The sequence below is a fragment of the Penicillium citrinum genome (assembly GCF_028827155.1).
Source record: "Penicillium citrinum strain IBT 23319 chromosome Unknown utg000009l:1.0-4274883.0:1.0-4276374.0, whole genome shotgun sequence".
Taxonomy (NCBI): Eukaryota; Fungi; Ascomycota; class Eurotiomycetes; order Eurotiales; family Aspergillaceae; genus Penicillium; species Penicillium citrinum.
In genome coordinates, this window is record NW_026622694.1 from 3,036,584 (window position 1) to 3,054,092 (window position 17,509).

At 47.7% G+C, this 17,509-nt stretch overlaps 8 protein-coding genes across 8 annotated transcripts; 3 read left to right on the forward strand and 5 right to left on the reverse strand.

Moving 5' to 3' along the window:
- Positions 1–140: 140 nt before the first annotated feature.
- On the reverse strand, positions 141–1,882 carry N7469_010602 (putative histone deacetylase SIR2; the record flags this gene model as incomplete). The annotated part of the gene is made up of 5 exons (XM_056649507.1): positions 141–323; positions 398–577; positions 634–1,185; positions 1,248–1,558; positions 1,657–1,882. The coding sequence occupies 5 exons, from the start codon at positions 1,880–1,882 to the stop codon at positions 141–143; spliced, it is 1,452 nt and encodes a 483-aa protein (XP_056496638.1).
- A 308-nt stretch (positions 1,883–2,190) lies between these two features.
- On the reverse strand, positions 2,191–3,459 carry N7469_010603 (ACL4 family protein; the record flags this gene model as incomplete). The annotated part of the gene is made up of 2 exons (XM_056649508.1): positions 2,191–2,827; positions 2,894–3,459. The coding sequence occupies 2 exons, from the start codon at positions 3,457–3,459 to the stop codon at positions 2,191–2,193; spliced, it is 1,203 nt and encodes a 400-aa protein (XP_056496639.1).
- A 366-nt stretch (positions 3,460–3,825) lies between these two features.
- N7469_010604 (RWD domain-containing protein) lies at positions 3,826–4,591 on the forward strand (the record flags this gene model as incomplete). The annotated part of the gene is made up of 2 exons (XM_056649509.1): positions 3,826–3,892; positions 3,966–4,591. 2 exons carry the CDS (start codon positions 3,826–3,828, stop codon positions 4,589–4,591), a joined length of 693 nt encoding a protein of 230 aa, XP_056496640.1.
- A 253-nt stretch (positions 4,592–4,844) lies between these two features.
- N7469_010605 (LYR motif-containing protein) lies at positions 4,845–5,816 on the reverse strand (the record flags this gene model as incomplete). The annotated part of the gene is made up of 3 exons (XM_056649510.1): positions 4,845–5,486; positions 5,551–5,711; positions 5,777–5,816. The coding sequence occupies 3 exons, from the start codon at positions 5,814–5,816 to the stop codon at positions 4,845–4,847; spliced, it is 843 nt and encodes a 280-aa protein (XP_056496641.1).
- A 656-nt stretch (positions 5,817–6,472) lies between these two features.
- N7469_010606 (E2 ubiquitin-conjugating protein MMS2) lies at positions 6,473–6,923 on the reverse strand (the record flags this gene model as incomplete). The annotated part of the gene is made up of 3 exons (XM_056649511.1): positions 6,473–6,637; positions 6,698–6,777; positions 6,848–6,923. 3 exons carry the CDS (start codon positions 6,921–6,923, stop codon positions 6,473–6,475), a joined length of 321 nt encoding a protein of 106 aa, XP_056496642.1.
- A 392-nt stretch (positions 6,924–7,315) lies between these two features.
- N7469_010607 (uncharacterized protein) lies at positions 7,316–12,770 on the forward strand (the record flags this gene model as incomplete). The annotated part of the gene is made up of 6 exons (XM_056649512.1): positions 7,316–7,393; positions 7,451–7,517; positions 7,578–7,751; positions 7,812–8,018; positions 8,072–8,160; positions 8,214–12,770. 6 exons carry the CDS (start codon positions 7,316–7,318, stop codon positions 12,768–12,770), a joined length of 5,172 nt encoding a protein of 1,723 aa, XP_056496643.1.
- Positions 12,771–13,202: 432 nt separating this feature from the next.
- On the reverse strand, positions 13,203–14,841 carry N7469_010608 (vacuolar protein sorting-associated protein 26; the record flags this gene model as incomplete). The annotated part of the gene is made up of 5 exons (XM_056649513.1): positions 13,203–13,441; positions 13,753–13,869; positions 13,988–14,012; positions 14,090–14,562; positions 14,622–14,841. The coding sequence occupies 5 exons, from the start codon at positions 14,839–14,841 to the stop codon at positions 13,203–13,205; spliced, it is 1,074 nt and encodes a 357-aa protein (XP_056496644.1).
- A 1,767-nt stretch (positions 14,842–16,608) lies between these two features.
- Positions 16,609–17,408, forward strand: N7469_010609 (gluconokinase; the record flags this gene model as incomplete). Its single annotated transcript, XM_056649514.1, has 2 exons — positions 16,609–16,860; positions 16,956–17,408. 2 exons carry the CDS (start codon positions 16,609–16,611, stop codon positions 17,406–17,408), a joined length of 705 nt encoding a protein of 234 aa, XP_056496645.1.
- Positions 17,409–17,509: the final 101 nt, after the last annotated feature.

Genomic DNA, 17,509 nt, shown 5'->3' on the forward strand with positions numbered 1-17,509 from the left:
GTATCTATCAAATAAAATCCAATATCATGAAAGAGAAAATTGTAGGTGCCGAGAAAGTATCCACAAGCACATTTGAGGATGAAGAAGAATCCATGAAGACGCCATCCTTCATAGAGAAGCCATTCCCAAAAACTCCGCTGCTATGCGCTGTTCACTTGAAAGACATGTCGTGACTCGTATCCCTCTACGGGAGTTACATCTACCTTCTCATCAACGGGTATCATGTGGTGTTCTAAATTCCAGCCAGCCCGGCGGCAGAGTTCTGATACAACCACATCGCAGTCGCCCAAAAGATCAATATCAAAACTAGTGTGTGATACAGGCTATAGGATTATGTTAGTTCTGGTTCAATCCGAGTGGGATAATTCTGTGTGAGAACTTTGTTGAAAGGACGTACCGTGCGTGATATGTAGATCTGTGGGATATTGCGTGGCAAAATTCCCGGCACTTCTGCGACAGGGGCAACCTTGAGTGAGGTTCCTATCACAATTACTAAATCTGCTAGCTCCCTATCATGATGAACAAGTCGGCGACCAAATTCGTCAGGAAGATCCTCGCCAAAGAAGGTGATATCGGGCTGCATACACAAGTTATTAGGCATTGAAATAAGCAGAGAAACGAACATTGACGAACCTTCATTACACCGGGAGTGGGAATCTCGAAGTCTTCTTCATCTGAGCTATCTTCAAAGTTCTTTCGGTCCTTCTGATATCCGTTCGAGCTTCGCTTTCGCTTCAGTCCCCGAGGTTTCAATGCGTCGGCCTCAATGTTTTGTCGACAAAGACTGCATTCTGGAATTTTCCCTTCTTTGATTTCATCAAAGATAGCATCTCCGGATACTCTGTGCTTGCACTTGACGCACGTTGCAGTCGCAAATGACCCATGGCATTGCACAATCTTCTCCGGTAAAACGCCCGCATTTGCCTCGATATTGTCGATGTTTTGGGTATAGTTGGTCAAAAGCTTGCCCTTGTCTTGAAGAAGTTTTATGAAACCATGTGTCGGGGAATATTTCTTCTCGGTAGGAAGAATGTCCTTCGCGATGGAGAAGAAAATGCTGGGGTCTTCCCGGAAAACATGAATATCAAAGACCTCTTGAGGGTCGCTCAGTCCAAGGTGCTCTAATTTTGAGTAAAGTCCAGTATCCTTTGAACGAAAATCAGGGATTCCCAGACTCGTAGAAATCTAGTTGATAAGTAAAAGTCAGACCTCCGTTACAAAAACATGAACTGAATGATGGTACTTACACCGGCGCCGGTCAATACTATGATATTCTTCGACTCCCGCAACAAGCGTACGGCATCATCAATAGTATTGTATTCGGGAAGCTTCGGCCGGCGAGAGAATTCACGCGATAGGGCGATTGCAAGAAGAGGGCGAAAAGCCTCATCTGGCGCGCCTTCAAGGAATGCCGGGGGCATGATACCGAATGCTGTGCATAGCTTCTTTGCCGTGACAGTTTCGCGAACCAGGGTCTCTTCCACGAAAGCAGCTTTGCCGATGGCATGAAGCCGTTTTCGAAATGCAATGGCCTCATCTAGAGAACAAGCGCCAGGGACTATAGAAAGACGTGCATTGTAAGCTTAAGTTTAAGGTGGATTCCGAGAGCGGGGGTGTCCGGGGCAGGGGGAGAGCAAGATATCAGAATCCACGTACCAAGTCCGTCGCGCAATTGTTCATCGCGCAGCATTAGAACCGTATCTTCGCTATGAGACAGAGTATCCCAGCCATCTGAATCATCACTGTCTGTCTCGTACTCGGAGGAGACAACCTCTACGGCAACCGACTCCGCGTTGACCGGTTCCGCGACGTCTACAGCCTCCACCTCGACCACAGGAACCTTCACCGGGTTGCCCCCGCTAGGCGCTGGTACAAAGTCCATCCTGCAGGAGTTTTGGCAGCCTCAACGTCTCGTTCGCGCAGTGAGTGTCGACAAAAAATCGATAACTGCATACCCGGAGGCGGATTTTTCCGGCGCCGAGGTAAAGTGGCGAAGGACAACCGTGGAACTAAGAAAAAGGCTTTAATATCTACTGGCGGGTGATGAAAGAAAGTCTAGGGGTGTGTACTATATTGAATTTATAGATATCAACAACAAAAGGCGACAAAGATGGTGCAGATATCAAATATAATAAAGAAACTGTACATGCAATAAATAGAACTTCGTAACTTTTCTTTGTGGTGTCTGATCTAGGAATCGGCCATTTCGTGATCATCATCGGAGTTCACCTCTATTTCCTCTTCCTCCCATTCACCTTCACCTTCCGCCTCACTATCATCGTCCATATCTTCACCAATCTCCTGGTTCATTCCCTGGACCAGCTCCGCAGCATGGTCACGTAGTCGCTCATCCTCGTATTCTAATAGTTGGTAGAGTTTCAAGCTCTGCTTAAGCCATTCCCGGCTGGCTACTAGGGATGCATGTCGAGGAGATTCGGTAGGGTCATCCTCTGTAATATCCTTTGGCGCTTGCTGCTTCTCTGCAAGCAGATAGAGACACCAGCCTCCAAGGTACCACGCCTCCACACTCTGGTCGTCTTCCAGAATCAAACGTTCGAGCACTTCCAGAGCCTCGAACTCCAAAGACACCTCCATTAGTAATCGCGCAAGACTAATGCGCACAGCGAAGTCTGGAATACTGAGATCATCTGGAGGCAGGTCCTTCCAAAGACCAATGCTCTTTCTAAGTGCTGCTTGGGCCTCATCGGTGCGCAACTGTGATATACGGATAGATGCGAGAGTCTGCAATACCTCGGGGGCGTCTGGCGTGACCGAGATAGCCTCTGAAATAAGAGCATCACAACGGGCTTCCGCATCTTCTTCCCAACTGTAAGATGGGGAAGAAAAGTAAGCAGTGAACGTATAAAGGTCAGACCAGACAAGGGCAACTCACGAAAGATCGGTCATATAGATTTCAGCGACGGCACAAAGAGCATTTGACAGCTTAAGTTTCTTCTCTTGAATTTCGGCAAGACCCTCCTTGCTGGTTTTGCCATCTAAAGTCTGCAGAGTATGTCGTAGAGATGCGACGCCCTTTTCAAACCACTGAACGCTCTCTGCACCACCCTGCTCGTTCAATTGTGCGAGCCAAAGGAACTTCTCAGAGCCTCCACCTTCAGATTCCGGAATTGAACCATTAGGATCTAGCTCGACGGCACGAGCAAAGCAATCCCTCGCAGTATCGATATCGCCCAGCTCAACATTGATTTCTCCCAGTAAATTCACTGCTGGTAGCTGTGCCGACCCATTATCGCCTGCTAGCTCCAAAGCTTGCTGTGCAGTTGGCAATGCCTCGTCGGCCCGACCAGTTTGTAAAAGAATCGTGGCTTGGTCGACTAATGTGGAAGGATCTTGAGCCATGCTGTGTTTCGAGATAGAGCCGCCAGGGCCGAGAACGGATTTTTGAGACGATTTAGAGGACTTCTTAGACTTTCTCTTTTGCGGCCTGGGTTTTCCCATGGCAGATTATTTCAATAAACTGAAACAGAAGGACCAAGGTCGATGTAGTCTATTGTAAAATATTAGGATCGCGGGGAACTCGAATTAAAAAAAAGTTGAAGCTCCAATTCAAAAATCGGGACTGTTTGACCGCCTTGCATGTGGAGACTGCAAGACTGCTGGATTTGCGACGGCGATGCGATAACCTCCAAAGAAATATATTCCAGAGCTCTGTACGAGTGTATTTAGGTTGAACGTCGGGATCTCCAGTCTCTGTCCCTTACATTATCCTGATCGGACAACCCGTTCTCTTTCCTTTTACCACCTCACCAACCTGGCTTCTTCAGTACCCCTCCGATCCGCAGGCGGGGCAGACACGCAGATACAATGGGCCGTGAAGATCAAACAGAGGAGCGTGAGGTGCTCGATTCGATTTTTCCTGAAGAAATAACAGGTACGTCGAAATTTGGGTTTTCGTCAATACCTCCGACAAAAGAGGTGTCATTAACCTAGACCGTCCTTTGCAGATATATCCGAAATTTCATACAGAATATCGATAAACCTTGATGCCCCCGAGACTGCAGATGAAGAACAGGAACAGCCTGTGATCTACTTGGAAGTGTCTTACCCGGAAGATTACCCTGATGTCGCGCCGGAACTCAGCATTTCCTCTGCGCCTAATGCCCCGAAACACCCACAACTGGATATCCAAGAAGACCGGGAGCGGCTTCTCGAATCTCTCCAGCCTACGATTGAAGAAAATATGGGAATGGCAATGGTTTTCACTCTCGTTAGCGCACTGAAGGAAAATGCTGAGGAGCTGATGATCGAGCGTGTAAATGCGGTTCAGGCTGAGAAGGACAAGATAGCTGCGAAAGCTGAAGAAGAAGAAAACAAGAAATTCCAGGGTACAGCTGTCAACCGCGAGAGCTTCTTGGAGTGGCACACCAAGTTCCAAAAGGAATTACAGGACGAGGAACAGCGACAAAAAGAGGAGAAGGAAGCAGAGGACAAGAAGAAAAAGTCCAATAAAGATGAGAAGAAGCTCACTGGTCGACAACTGTGGGAGCGAGGATTGGCAGGCAAGGGAGACTTTGAGGAAGAAGGCGATGATGCTCTACCAGCTGTTGAAAAGTTGAAAGTTGCTGCATAAGTTACTGCGTGGCTCTAGTTAGACGTACTATATAGCTGGGTTGCCAGACCCCCATGGAAATATTTTCTCTGGCTTGAAGTTTGCTCAATGATCATGGATACCATAGGGTTACCACGATAACATAGCACTATTTTTTGTATCGCACATTGGATCAATCGCATAAAGCATCGGGTATCATTGTGTTGGTAGAACAAGATCAGTAAAAATACAAGTAGAGCTTCACGCAAGACTCTCCTCCAAAAGACCATAACATTTAACCTACAACAGATCCGGCGTCTTGATACCTTTTCTTTTGTTCCTCCTCGGCCAAAAGTCGCTCTTTAAGCACAATGTTCCACATTTTACGAGCCATTTCTGCAGCATTCTCATCCGACTCGCGAATCTGATCGTTCACTTCATCAAGAGCCAGCTTGTAGTGCCGCGACCAAGTGGACGAGTCCTGAGCATTGGTCAAGTGATCCCAATTGTCCTCATCCTCAGCGAATAATTTATCGATTGTCAGCCTGTCTCGACGTAGGATGCGTTTCCACCGCCTTTCCAATTTATTCCTGATGACACCACTAAGATTTCTTGGTTGCGGTTTTTTGATGCGCAGAAAAGGTAAGCCGCGCGCATTGACTAGGTATGGAACTTTACGTATTCCTTTTACTGGTTTTGGACGAGCGAGGATCGAAGGGGTATCTGGATGGCGATATCGAGTCTTTTCTTCGTAGCGTATTGATTCTTGTTTCCGGGCACGTTTCGCGGACAAGGGTTGCGGTGCAGCTAAATCCTTTAGCTCCTTTTGTTGGGCCGCGCATTGTGCCTTTGCAACCTTGGTTTGCTCAAGTATATCACTCAACCGCCTGGCATCTCGGCTACTACCATTCGACGCGGAGCTCAGTAGGTCCAGGGTCTGTTTTCATTTATTTGTTTTATTAGAACCATTGGGGTTTGGTCGTATCTGGGAGAGCATGTACCTTATAGCCAGCTTTCAAAGAATTCGCTATCTGGGTAGGACTGTCCAGTCCTCTGTATTTCCGGAACCGTTGCTTGACGAGAATCCTTGTTTCGCCGAGCCACGACGGATCACTGGCCGATGGAGAACATTGTCGGAGAAGAGCTCGATATAAGGATAAACCTAAGCCACGAATGAAAAAAGTCAGCAAACATCAAATTTCCGAGTGAAGCGTATCTATCACTCACAAGCAAACCGATGTACCCCAGATAACTTCGGGTTTACCATTCTGTGACATCTACGAGATTCGGCGAGCGGGCGAAAGATCTCCACCTGTGCTGCAGAGTAACTCAAATCACGTGATTTCAATTATTGCGGAGAACCGTTGGAGTATGCAACATCAAAGTGTTCATTATATTTTGGATCTAATCTGGAAGAGATTGAGTAGTGGCGCAGATTTCGGTATGAAGTGGACAATTCCCTGGGACTATGGGCGTATATGATTGCATTCCAGCAAAACCTCGAAATACATAACGTCATCGTAGGAACATGATACATAAAAATGATTGGGCTGCGAAAGAAACCGCGCCGATGCTGACATGCAGAGAGACTATAAACGCTCTAAGAGAATCATCAAAGGAAGAAAACGAGGCAGAGAAACATGAGGAAGGATGATCCGTGATGCTTTAAATTTCTAGACCCTAATGGGCGAGTCTCGGGCTTTAGAAAGTAGAGCCCTCGGGAGGCTGGGGCAGCTTCTTGTGCTGAGGCAAAGCCATATATCTGCAATAAAACCTGTTAGCGCTTGTTATATTGTCTTGAACGAGAGTTAATTGACCTCCGAAGTTCGATTAGGACAGTCTCCATAGTGAAATCCCGTTTCCACTGAGCCAGGCAAGGGAGCTTAGTGGGGTCCACCTAATCATTAAAAATAGTTTCAGTAATCACTCTTCGATGGCGTCGCGGGCGTTTTGAATTCTACCTTTCCAGACTTCTGATCGACACAAGGAATGTTCACCCTCGAGGTGAACTGGATGGATGGGGGGGTTATCAGGATAGTCGGGGCCGCAATGGATGTTAACACTGTATATCCGGTTCTCGTGGACACTCTGATCTTTCTTGTAAGTTTGATATATCTAATGCCGTAGGATTATGCGAAAGACACTAACGTGAGGAGGTCCCAGAATAGTACCGTTCCAGTTGCTCATCATCATATCCTCGCCATCGGCAAGACCATATGAGCATGCCTCTGCAATTGAGATAAGATAGTTATTGGTTAGCTGCACGGAGATGTGTTATCAGGGTATGACGGAACGTACCAGCACCCAGGCCCTTTTCGCCCTTTTCTAACTCCTCCAATAGACGAAAGTTTCGCGGGACCTTAGCGGTAGACATCTTCAAGCAAAACGATGTGAGCGTCCAAATCGATGAAACAAGTATCTTTCAAAATCAAGATGTGAAGAAAGCAGGAGGGGCAACCGCCCACCTTTCTGCCGGACCGCCCAAGGTCACGTGTGATACTGCCTTATCAAATTCCTTGGCATTCAATTAGCCTGGAGATGCCACGCCGGGGGATTGTTGACTGCTCCGCAATTTCGCTGCGAAGTACTCAACAGATCCAAGTAGGTTGTTATTTGGTGTCAAATCACTTTGAAGGGCCACTCGGTATATTACGGGGTCTCACTTCGCTTCAATACGTGTTCGAAAAGCCAGAGTTGTGGACACTTTGTACTTGCGGTCATCTCGAAAGGACGTTGGACATGCGGTGATAGATTTGTCCATTGGAAATGTCCTCTCAATTCCTACAGACCGAACTTTCCAATCTTATACAAGAGTCTCGACGAAAGAATACCGACCTGCGTCATGTCAGTCGATTCCTTAGTCCCATCCCTTTTCTATGGTTACTAATTCAAGTGATATAGGCTGCAGAGCAATCACTCAATGAGTTGAAGGCATTGCCATCGACGTCCGAGGCTCAGATATCAGCAGGTGAGTTATAAAATTTGCCCAAATGAATTCCAAACACGAGCATAGCTAAAAGCGGTGTAGACCTCGTCCGCAAGCCCGCCTTTGTCGAACCATTCATCATTGCATGCCATACTCGACATGCGAAGCTTGCGGGTATTGGTGTTATCTGCCTGCAAAGGCTGATTGCATCCAAATCATTGCCTTCCCATCGTTTAAAGGACGTTCTTGGTGGCCTGAAAGAGACAACAAGCTTAAGTATGTCTAAAATATGCCAGAGCGTCGAGTATCGTGAAGGGGAATATTAATATCTTACAGGTCTTGATATCCAACTGAAAATATTACAGTCTCTGCCGTCGCTTCTGCAATTTTATTCAAACGACCTCAGTGGCGAGCTACTAGCTAGCACATTAGAGATATGTGCAACTTTGCAAGCAAGCAAGACAATTGCAGTCAGTAGCACGGCAGCTGCTACACTTCAACAACTGGTTGTGTCGACATTCGAGCGAGTGTCTAGCGAAGACAGCAAGTCACCCAATACTTCCCGAATTGGAGACCATAACTAATATCTCTAGCAGGGCTTCCCAATGATGCTAAATCAACAACAAATGTGAAGGTAGATGGCCAATCTGTGGATGTGGCGCAATTTGCATACGATGCTCTCTTGGTACTGTCGAAGGTCTCTCTCTTCTTTTACCTCATACTGACGTTACTTTGAAGGTTCTGGACGACCTTTGCCGGGCGCTGGATGGTGAAGAACTGCAATTTCTACGCATCAAGACTTTATCTCCGGCATTTGTTCTTGAGCTAATAGAAAGTGTCATACTCAATAGCGGCCGTCTTTTTGTGGGACACCCTGAGTTGTCCCAGGTTCTCCGGGTTCGCCTTATGCCCTTGACCGTGCGATACTTATCTGAGCGTCATGTTTTTTCCGAAACGGTCCGAGTCGCTAGGATTCTTCTTGTTCTTCTGAAGCGTCACATGTCCCTTTTGCCTGCGGAGTGTGAAATGGCATTCGGTCTGCTCACTCATCTGTTGGAACCAGACGGAACAGCACCTTGGAAGAGAGTGCTATGCATGGAAGTCTTTCGAGGACTCTATTCCGAGCCCGGGGTTGTTCGTCAGATATACTCCCTGTATGATGGAGAAGAAGGCAGAAAGAACGTACTGCGAGACCACATGGCTTCACTTGTGAAGCTGGCTTCAGAGAAGCCCTCATTGATTGGCGTCACCAATCAATCAACAATACCGTTGAGAGCAGAGCACTCACGATCTGCCACGGATGATCAGATTGCACTCGAGACTGGTGGAGTAACAGGTGTCATTGGGTCGTCGGTTCCTCAGACTGAGACTAAGGTGGCGGGCATCAGCAACCAGTGGAGTGTTGTGAGGACGCCCTACATTGATTTGCTCGATAAATCAGATCCGCCATTCCCGCCGGATACCTACATCTACAGTCTTGTTCTCAATTGCATCAGCAGCTTTGCTGAGGGACTCGCAAAATTCATCCTGCCCCTTACAGTTCCAGACCTGAAGCAGAGGCGGAAGAACCGACTTGTAAATCAGGACCAAAGCATCGATTCGGCTAGATCTTCACAAGACCTTCAATCGCCAGATTCTGGGAGAACACAACCATCCTCGCAGTTAAAAAAACCCGCAGTCCCTATCAATCCTTTGGAATTACAATCGCATGTTCAGTACTCTGCTATTAGAACGTGTGCCGAGATCGTTGAGAACTGCTGGCCTGCTGTTCTTGCGGCATGTTCCACTTTCCTGCGAGCCTCTTTGGATGATGAATTTTATCATAACCTTGTGCGAGCTTTCCAAAAACTTGCCCATGTGGCGGGTCTTTTACGATTGTCTGTACCTCGTGATGCGTTCCTTACGACACTTGGGAAGGCCGCCATGCCAGCAAGCACAGGTAGTTCTAGAGCGCAAAATCCTTCTCACTCTCATTCAGGCTCCGTTCAATCTCACGACATGTCTAAGAACAAGCGTAAGAGCTCAGAATCAACTCGCAACACTTCTTTGCCTGTGGATTCATCTACCGTGACAGCGACGGAAAGTTCACCAGTGGCTCTGAGCACAAGGAATCTGCTTTGTTTACGAGCTTTGTTAAACCTTGGAATAGCTCTGGGTCCAACACTAGATCAGCCGGCCTGGTCCATCCTGCTCGAAACGCTGCAGTATACTGGATTGGTAATTGGTGTATCATCTAGCACAATGTCCAAGGCAGCCTCTGGGTTAGGAGAAACCGCAGTCTCCGGCAATGATGTCCCAACCGCAAACCTTGGAACTGAAGTTATCGCAGTGCAGGCCGCTTCAGCCAAATTGTTCGAAAGTACCAGCGATTATCCTAGTTCCTCATTCCGTGAGATTTTACTCGCTTTGCTCAATCTATCCCCATTCACCGAGCAAGAGTTTCAAAAGGAAACTGCACAGGAGGTATCTGAAATGCCTAGCTCCCCTCAAAATCTGCGGCGCCCTGGCGTTCTGAACCAAAATGCCCGACGAGTGTCTCACACCGTGGGTAAGGGTAGGATGCAAGACGAGGAGCTCAAGTTTGTGCTAGAGAAAGGGAATGATCTGGCTAGAGCAAACCTCGACAGACTATCCTCGCTCAATGAAGAGGATAATAGCGCCTGGCAACTTTTGTCTCAAAGCCTCATATCAACTACTACAAGTGTCTCGGCCAGCCTCGGTCTTCGCCTGCAGGCTAGCGCAATATTGAACTCGTTGATTTTCTTGACTATGAAACCAAAGGAAATAAATGAGAACACTCAAAACGAATTGCAAGTCAGAAATCTCCAGACTCTTAAAGATCAGGTTGTGGCACTATATTCGTCAGAGATGGTTTCGTCAAAATCACTTCCAATTGCTGTGACAGAGATCCATGAGCAATGCTTGGAAATCCTTCACAATATACTCGAACAATACGCGGAAACATTCGCGGACGGCTGGAACCTTATCTTTGATTTGATAACCGGTGTCTTTCAAGGAGTGGCCAAGGTTGAGAGTGGGGATCAACTGAGTACGCCAACCGAGCGTAGGTCTTCGGGTCTCCCTGCTGGTCCTCGTTTAGTCCGTGCTGCCTACAGATCATTGCATCTTGTGGCTTCGGATTTCTTGTCTTTGCTACCTGCATCATGCTTATTGAGTCTTGTCAATTCCTTGTCTAGTTTCGCCTCCCAGAGGCAAGATTTCAATATTTCTTTGACCACGACCTCATTTTTCTGGAATGTTTCCGATTTTCTTCAAGGGCAGATTGAGGAATTCTCCATTGAAAGTCACGTTGACGCTACTGTTAGCGAAGAAGAACTCGGTAAACTTGTCTGTGATGATGATCCCTCGGTTTCGAGAAATTCGCTCTGGCTGTTGCTCTTGCTTCGTATCGTCGACATCACAACAGACCCGAGGTCGGAAATTCGAAATAGTGCGATACATACCCTTCTCAGAATTTTCGATGCTTATGGACAGCAGCTCTCCCCGAAGGCATGGCGACTATGCTTGAACAGGGTTCTTTTCTTGATGGTCGAGGGCATTGAAAACAAATTGCTTCAACCTAAGTCAAAGCACGGCAATGACACCGATGACTTTAAGTCCAGGGTCACGACAACTGTTGTGATGATCAACGGTGTGTCGAATTTGATTACAACGTTCTTCGATGCCATTGTAAGCGACGAGGACTTTGATCGGTCTTGGAAGCGCCTGTTGAAGTATCTGCAAGCTTTGGTTGACAAGCGCGTACTAGAGTTGAACGAGGCCACTTTTGCCAGTATTTCATCAATTCTCGTGCGCGTACATTCTCCCACTGGTCTCAGTAGAGAAGCGATTCAGTGTACATGGGATCTCTGGGCCAATGGCCATCCAGCTGCAAATGAGGCTGATACTGACCTCGACAAACCCAATCAGAATGCCGCAGTAGCCTATGTTCAATCTTTCCAGCAGATCTACAGGCTGTACAAAGAGAACTTGACTACGGAACATGTCGCAAGAGTCCTACAACATCTGCGTTTGCTTGTATGGAATTCAGTATCCCCACCCTATTCTCCAGATGTCGATCGTCCATCTGCAGTCCAGGAACTAGCCATGGAATGCCTCAGAACAATGTGCTTGGAGAAAGATGAGTCACAGGCGACAATTCTAATGAGTCTTGCCGAACTCTCTGACTCGGCATTGACTAGATGGGCCCTTGGCAATGATTCCAGAAAGCCAACTTTTGTAGCATTCTCGAAGCGTGTCATCGAACTGGTTGGCTGGTATATCGCGGAGTTTGGCATCAAGCAAGATATCCTCACAAACGGCGCATTGGCAACCTCTCTTCAGCATCTCAGTGCGTTGATCACGCAGAAGTACAGATGGCAAGGCAAAGACCGTGAGCCTTACCTATGGCAAAAGGCCGTAACTACTTCATTGAATGTTCTTGAAGCTGCGGTTCCCCACATTGAGAAACAGTATCCCAAAATTAGCCAGAGTGACGTTAGCCAGTTCTGGCAGTGCGTTGTTGATATCGTCCATGGCATCGTTTCCGCTCGCGGTTTCCAGATCCAGGATTTACCAACTACACGTATCATGGCCGATGAGGCTTTCGATCTGAGTGCGTTTACTCGCTTGAAAACGCTGGTCCTTCCCGCTCTGGGAGCATCCATCATTCCAGAGACCGTTCGCCGCGACTTCTCTTGCGCGCTCTTCCACTCATCATTCATCTACCCTCCGCAACGTTTTGACCTTCCCGGTTGTCCGATTGAGAAAGAGCCATTGAAGGATTTCTATCTTATCCGCAGCGGCCGAACTTTCGACCCGCCTCCAACACTACGTCCAAAGATTGCTTATGCTCTCATGGACACATTCTTTGAGCTTGCGGCCAGCTCCGATTCTGATGTTGCTACTTCAAGCCCACAGGTTCTGCTAGCGCGATCTATTGCTCCCTATCTTCTTCTTCGTTGCGCTATCTCGATCAAATGCTATGTCGCCGATCAGCCTCTTCGCGGCTTAATGCCACAGCCGACCCCAGCTCGCAAAGCATTACTGCATTTGCTAGACCATGCAGTTCAGCTTCGCAGTGAGCCCTCGTCAATTCCGGACCCACCATCCATAAAAACGGTCACGGCGACAGAAGGGCTGGATGGAAATCAGTCCCCTCATCACCGTAAACATCTTGAGTGGCTATACCCACTGGTTGCTAAAGCAATTCAAGTTGCTGGTAAGGAACGTGATGATGGACGAGTACTTGAAGCCCTGGGAAAGGTGTTACATGAAATCGGACGGTTTGAATAGATTACTAGTAGTTATTATGGCAATGACCTATCTTATAATATAGCTGACCCGAACCGGCCAAGAGTCAGTTTTACTGTTGATAACCCCGGGGGACTTTTCCTTTTCTTTTTACTATACACCTGGCTGGCGCTTTCCTTTGAAGATACGGAGTTCCGAGGTCAAAGACCACAAGATTTTCTCAAAAATCCGCAAAATTCCCAACAAGCGTATTGATCTTATTGTAGTGTAGAGGAAACGAAAAGAGAGAGCTCCAGATTGATATCGTGACATGACCGTGACAAAAACAAATGATAGTATAGGCACATGTAATGTAAGCAGGTTTGGGAGAAAAAAATATTTGCGAGTGCCCAAGAAGAGTGACGAGGGGTATAGAGGGATAGAAACTGAGAGATTAGGCCATCACTCAGAGAGCTATCTAGAGTAGCTTTACGATCATGCTGCCGGCGCGGAAACTGGCTGTTGTGCCTGCTGAGCAGGCTGGGCGGTCTGACTAGGAGTAACCTCACGACCAGGTCCTGCGGTAGCAGAGCCCGGTGGAAGGGCCTGTTGCTGTTGCTGGAGAAGAACTTGCTGTTGAATTTGCTGTTGTTGGGCGATCTGAGGTGTCGCAGCGATTTCCGGTGCTTGGCGATAAAGGGCAATCTCGGATTGTTTGAAGTAACGACGAGCATCTGCAAAACAAGAATTCAACTGTTAGTAGCACGATACGATTGAAATTGAATACAGTGATTCAATGTTCTTGTGGGCGCTGGAGGGTGGGATTTGGTGCCAAGGGTGGAACTAGCGTGGGGGTCGGCAGGCAACGGCACGGAAGCTAAGAACTCGGACGTGGGATTGAGCAAACCGGGCCGACCGACTCGTACCAATTGCCGATGGTTTGTTGGTAAGATATCATTGGCACTCGGCTTCTCCACATCGTCGTTCGGTGCATCATACCAGCTCTGAGGGTTCGGAAAGGATGGGTGTGGATTCAACAACTTACCTTCATCGATCAGCACCAGGCTGAGATAGTATCGTGTCGAGTACTTCTTGTTCACATCGCGGAAGGTTGGTGTCAGGTCGAAACCGCCGAGGAAAAGACGGATTGGGATGGTTTCACCTTTGGAAAGTTAGCATACGAATGATCTAAACAATTCTTTCCGATGATGAATTGCGGTTCAGTCGGCGTCACAGCTGATCGATATCAGGGATGGAAGGTGTATGTACTGAGAACTAACCTCGAGAAGGCGAGCCATCCATTATCTGGCGCAGGGTTAGCACATTCACGTGGGCACATGCGACATTTAAATTCGTCAAGACATGTAAATTCAGACACATACCTCAAATCGCACAAGTGTCTCACTCTCGTTGTACTGGTTTGGAGGAGATCCAGTCGTTTCTCGTCGAATAATGGACAATTCCATATGTTTAATCTTCAATCGCACGAGCAAGAAATAGATCCGCCCCACAATCACGTCCTTAAGATGATACTTTGATTTCGAGTATTCAAACTCAATGTGCAGGCAGTCTTCAATACCAACGTCCATTTTGATAGGGCTATTGGTCTCGGGCGGCATGCGATAAGAATACACCCAAAGATCCTTCTCACGAATGACGTCGGCCATGCGTCGCGAGACCGTCACGCGCACGAAATAACGCAGTTTCACATTGATGCCATTATAGGATTCATATTGCTTCTCGACGTTCTTGAAGTTGAATGGGAAGGTTTGGGGATGTAGTAATTCGCCAGGCGCAGCAAGTTCCTGGACAAGTGACAGAAATTCGTAGTGGTTTCCTCGATCGTAGAACATTTCTGATTTGCCCAGGCAATTAGTATTGTCTCCAATGAGCCCCCGAATTCGGATTACATACCGATTGTGCCAATGAATTGCACCTTGATCCCTGTGTGTTCCAACCGCTTGCCATCCTTTGGTCGAATTGTCACCGCACCCTTGACGGACTCTCCATCCATGTACAAGGGGACCCGCTCACGACGGCCCTTGTCGAGCTTGACATCGACCGTTTGGCGATCATCGAGATCATCAAGTACGACATCGATGTCGACAGGGGTGGAGAAGAAAAGAGAAGCCATGGTGTGCGGCGCTTGGAGTCAAAGGTGAAGGTCAGGGAAGCTCGCATCCAGAACGTGGCCGGGAATTGGCAGCTTAGTCATACCCCGCAAGGCAGCTGTCATCACAACTTGAAGCGGACATCTTCAGCCAGTTTCAATTGACCGGGGTGTTCTCCCACGAAAAAATAAATGAATGAAATACAGGGCTTGTATTGCAGACTTGAGGTTATTCCAAAAAGTAAAAGAAATCAATAATATGTATCCAGAGGGCAGTGTAGACTTGCTCGTTCATTGAGACACTATCAATCAGCATGGTACACCCGGATTGAAGTTATGTTTATACTAACTAGTAGCTCGAAGTTCAGAGGTGTAAAGCTCTGGTCATATTTGGACTCTCAGACCCTGTGACCAATCCGACGGCCCTAGTAAGGAATAGTAATATCTCTTGATATTGAGACGAGCAACTACTACTGTATGTCCAGTAGTAGGTTACTCGTAGTCACCACAATGCATTGCTAAGGGTGATACCTCCGGCGCCGGGTTTATGATTCCGAGATGCTCTTTTATAGGCCACTACTTCTAGTACAATATGGGGATGAGCCCAGGATCTGAGCACCTTGTAACCATCTCAACCCCGCAACTCTACCCCGGATTTCAGTACTTTGCAATACAATTCCTAGCGGTCAACAGGGCTTTCAACTCTTCCAACCCTGGAGCCCATCGGAAGAGGAAAGCCTTCATCCGCGCTGTGAACCGAACTTCAGTTCGAGTCGGTGTGACTTGACTGCAGATACCCATATCTACTAGAGTTTTGTCCTCATCACTTTGTACATATATTTTATAGCCCGAAAGCGCCTCATGTTGGGCTGAACATACCCCGGTATGAAAGATGCCAGCAAATATGGCGTATGTCAGCCATCTCGGACACCGTATGTGCATGGTATCTATCAAAATCCCTGTCATATTAGGATTGGTTTTCTGGCATACACATAGTCCAATTTGTGAGGCATATGAAAGATCACATCACAAGGAAGGTATTGGCAAGGGTACAGTAAATCTCCATCCACAGTCAACCCTCCATCGGTAAGATGTGAAACGGACCGAGTCGGTCCCAGACCAGCGGTGACGGAGATCAAAGTGGTTTAGTGTGGGGGTTGTTTACCGTACGGAAACCTGTAATGTGATGTCATCCGGAATCGCGTATCCGGGGAAAGAATCTCGATCTGGAATTTTATGGACTCAGATACATATGACAAGAAATATGGCAGGCAATATCAGCGATGCTCCTGAATTTGTCAATCATATATCGAAATCATCACCTCAAGAAGACAAAGCATTCAATATGCAACGCCCTGTGTAGATCGATCTCCCGACGGGCTGGAGACTCATCCCACTCTCCTCCACTCGGCTAATGAACTTTCAACCAATCAGATCACACTTTTCATCCCCCACTCGGCTTCTGGTTTCTTCTTCCCCCGACCCACCCTCATACTTAAAAAGTAGGTACTTCTCCTGTCCACGTCGCGCGACTCCTTTTTTATCCTTTTTCTCTGTCTCTGTTCATTTCCGCTGATGACCCCAAGTACACACTTGTGAATAGTACTGTCTTTGTGCTTATTGAATAGACCACCGAGTCCCATCTGCCTTCCTGGAGTTGTGTATCACCGCGGTGTCATACCGTCATCCACTCAATCCCCCGGGTAATTCTCTTGGAACTGCCCGGCTAAGAACCTCAGACCCAAAAGGTTTCTTCCATTCCATTTCTCAGCCAACGTTTACTTCAACACCATGCTTTCCGCCGGAGAACGACCTCAACCACCGGCTACGCCCGCCGTAATTCCTACTACCTCACGCGTCATGCCCATCGATCCCAATGCTGGAGCCCCCGCAATGCCTACTGCCCTCCCTACTCAAAATTCAACCGACTCCAAATCAACCCAACATATCTGGGTTGTCACTGGACCTGCTGGATGCGGGAAAAGTACTGTAGGCCAGGCGCTGCGCAAGAATCTTGGAGTAGTCTTCTTAGAAGGCGATGATGTAAGAAAACCCACCTCGTCTCCAGGCGTATCATATCTTCAGACGAAGAGGAGAAAACAAGAAAGAACCCCAAACTAACCAGAATTGAATGATAGTACCATTCCAAAGCCAACAAGGATAAAATGGGCAACGGCATCCCCCTCACCGACGCAGACCGCTGGGACTGGCTCATCTCTCTACGCAAGGCTGCCATCGATGCCCTCTCCCCTTCCGAAACCAATAATTTTACCCCACCAGCTGGTGTTGTCGTTGCCTGCTCTGCCCTCAAACAGAAATACCGAGATGTCATGCGCGTTGCCGCTTATGGCTCCCCCTCGGTCCAGATTCATTTCATCTATTTGAAGCTGAGTGAGGAAGTCCTCATGCAGCGAACCAAACAGCGACAGGGCCACTACATGAAGAGTGATATGGTTCGTTCACAACTACAAGCCCTGGAGGAGCCCAAGGGTGAATGGGATGCTATCACGATCAATGTGGAGGGCTCCCAGGAACAGGTTGAGGAGAACGTGCTGAAAGCGGTTCACGCAAAAATCGCCGAGATGAACTGAGGTACCTACTCACTGTATACGAGAGCGATGTGTACTCGCATCGGAGGAATGATTATTCCTCAAATGGTGTCATTGGAGTTCTTTTTTGGGATGGACATTTT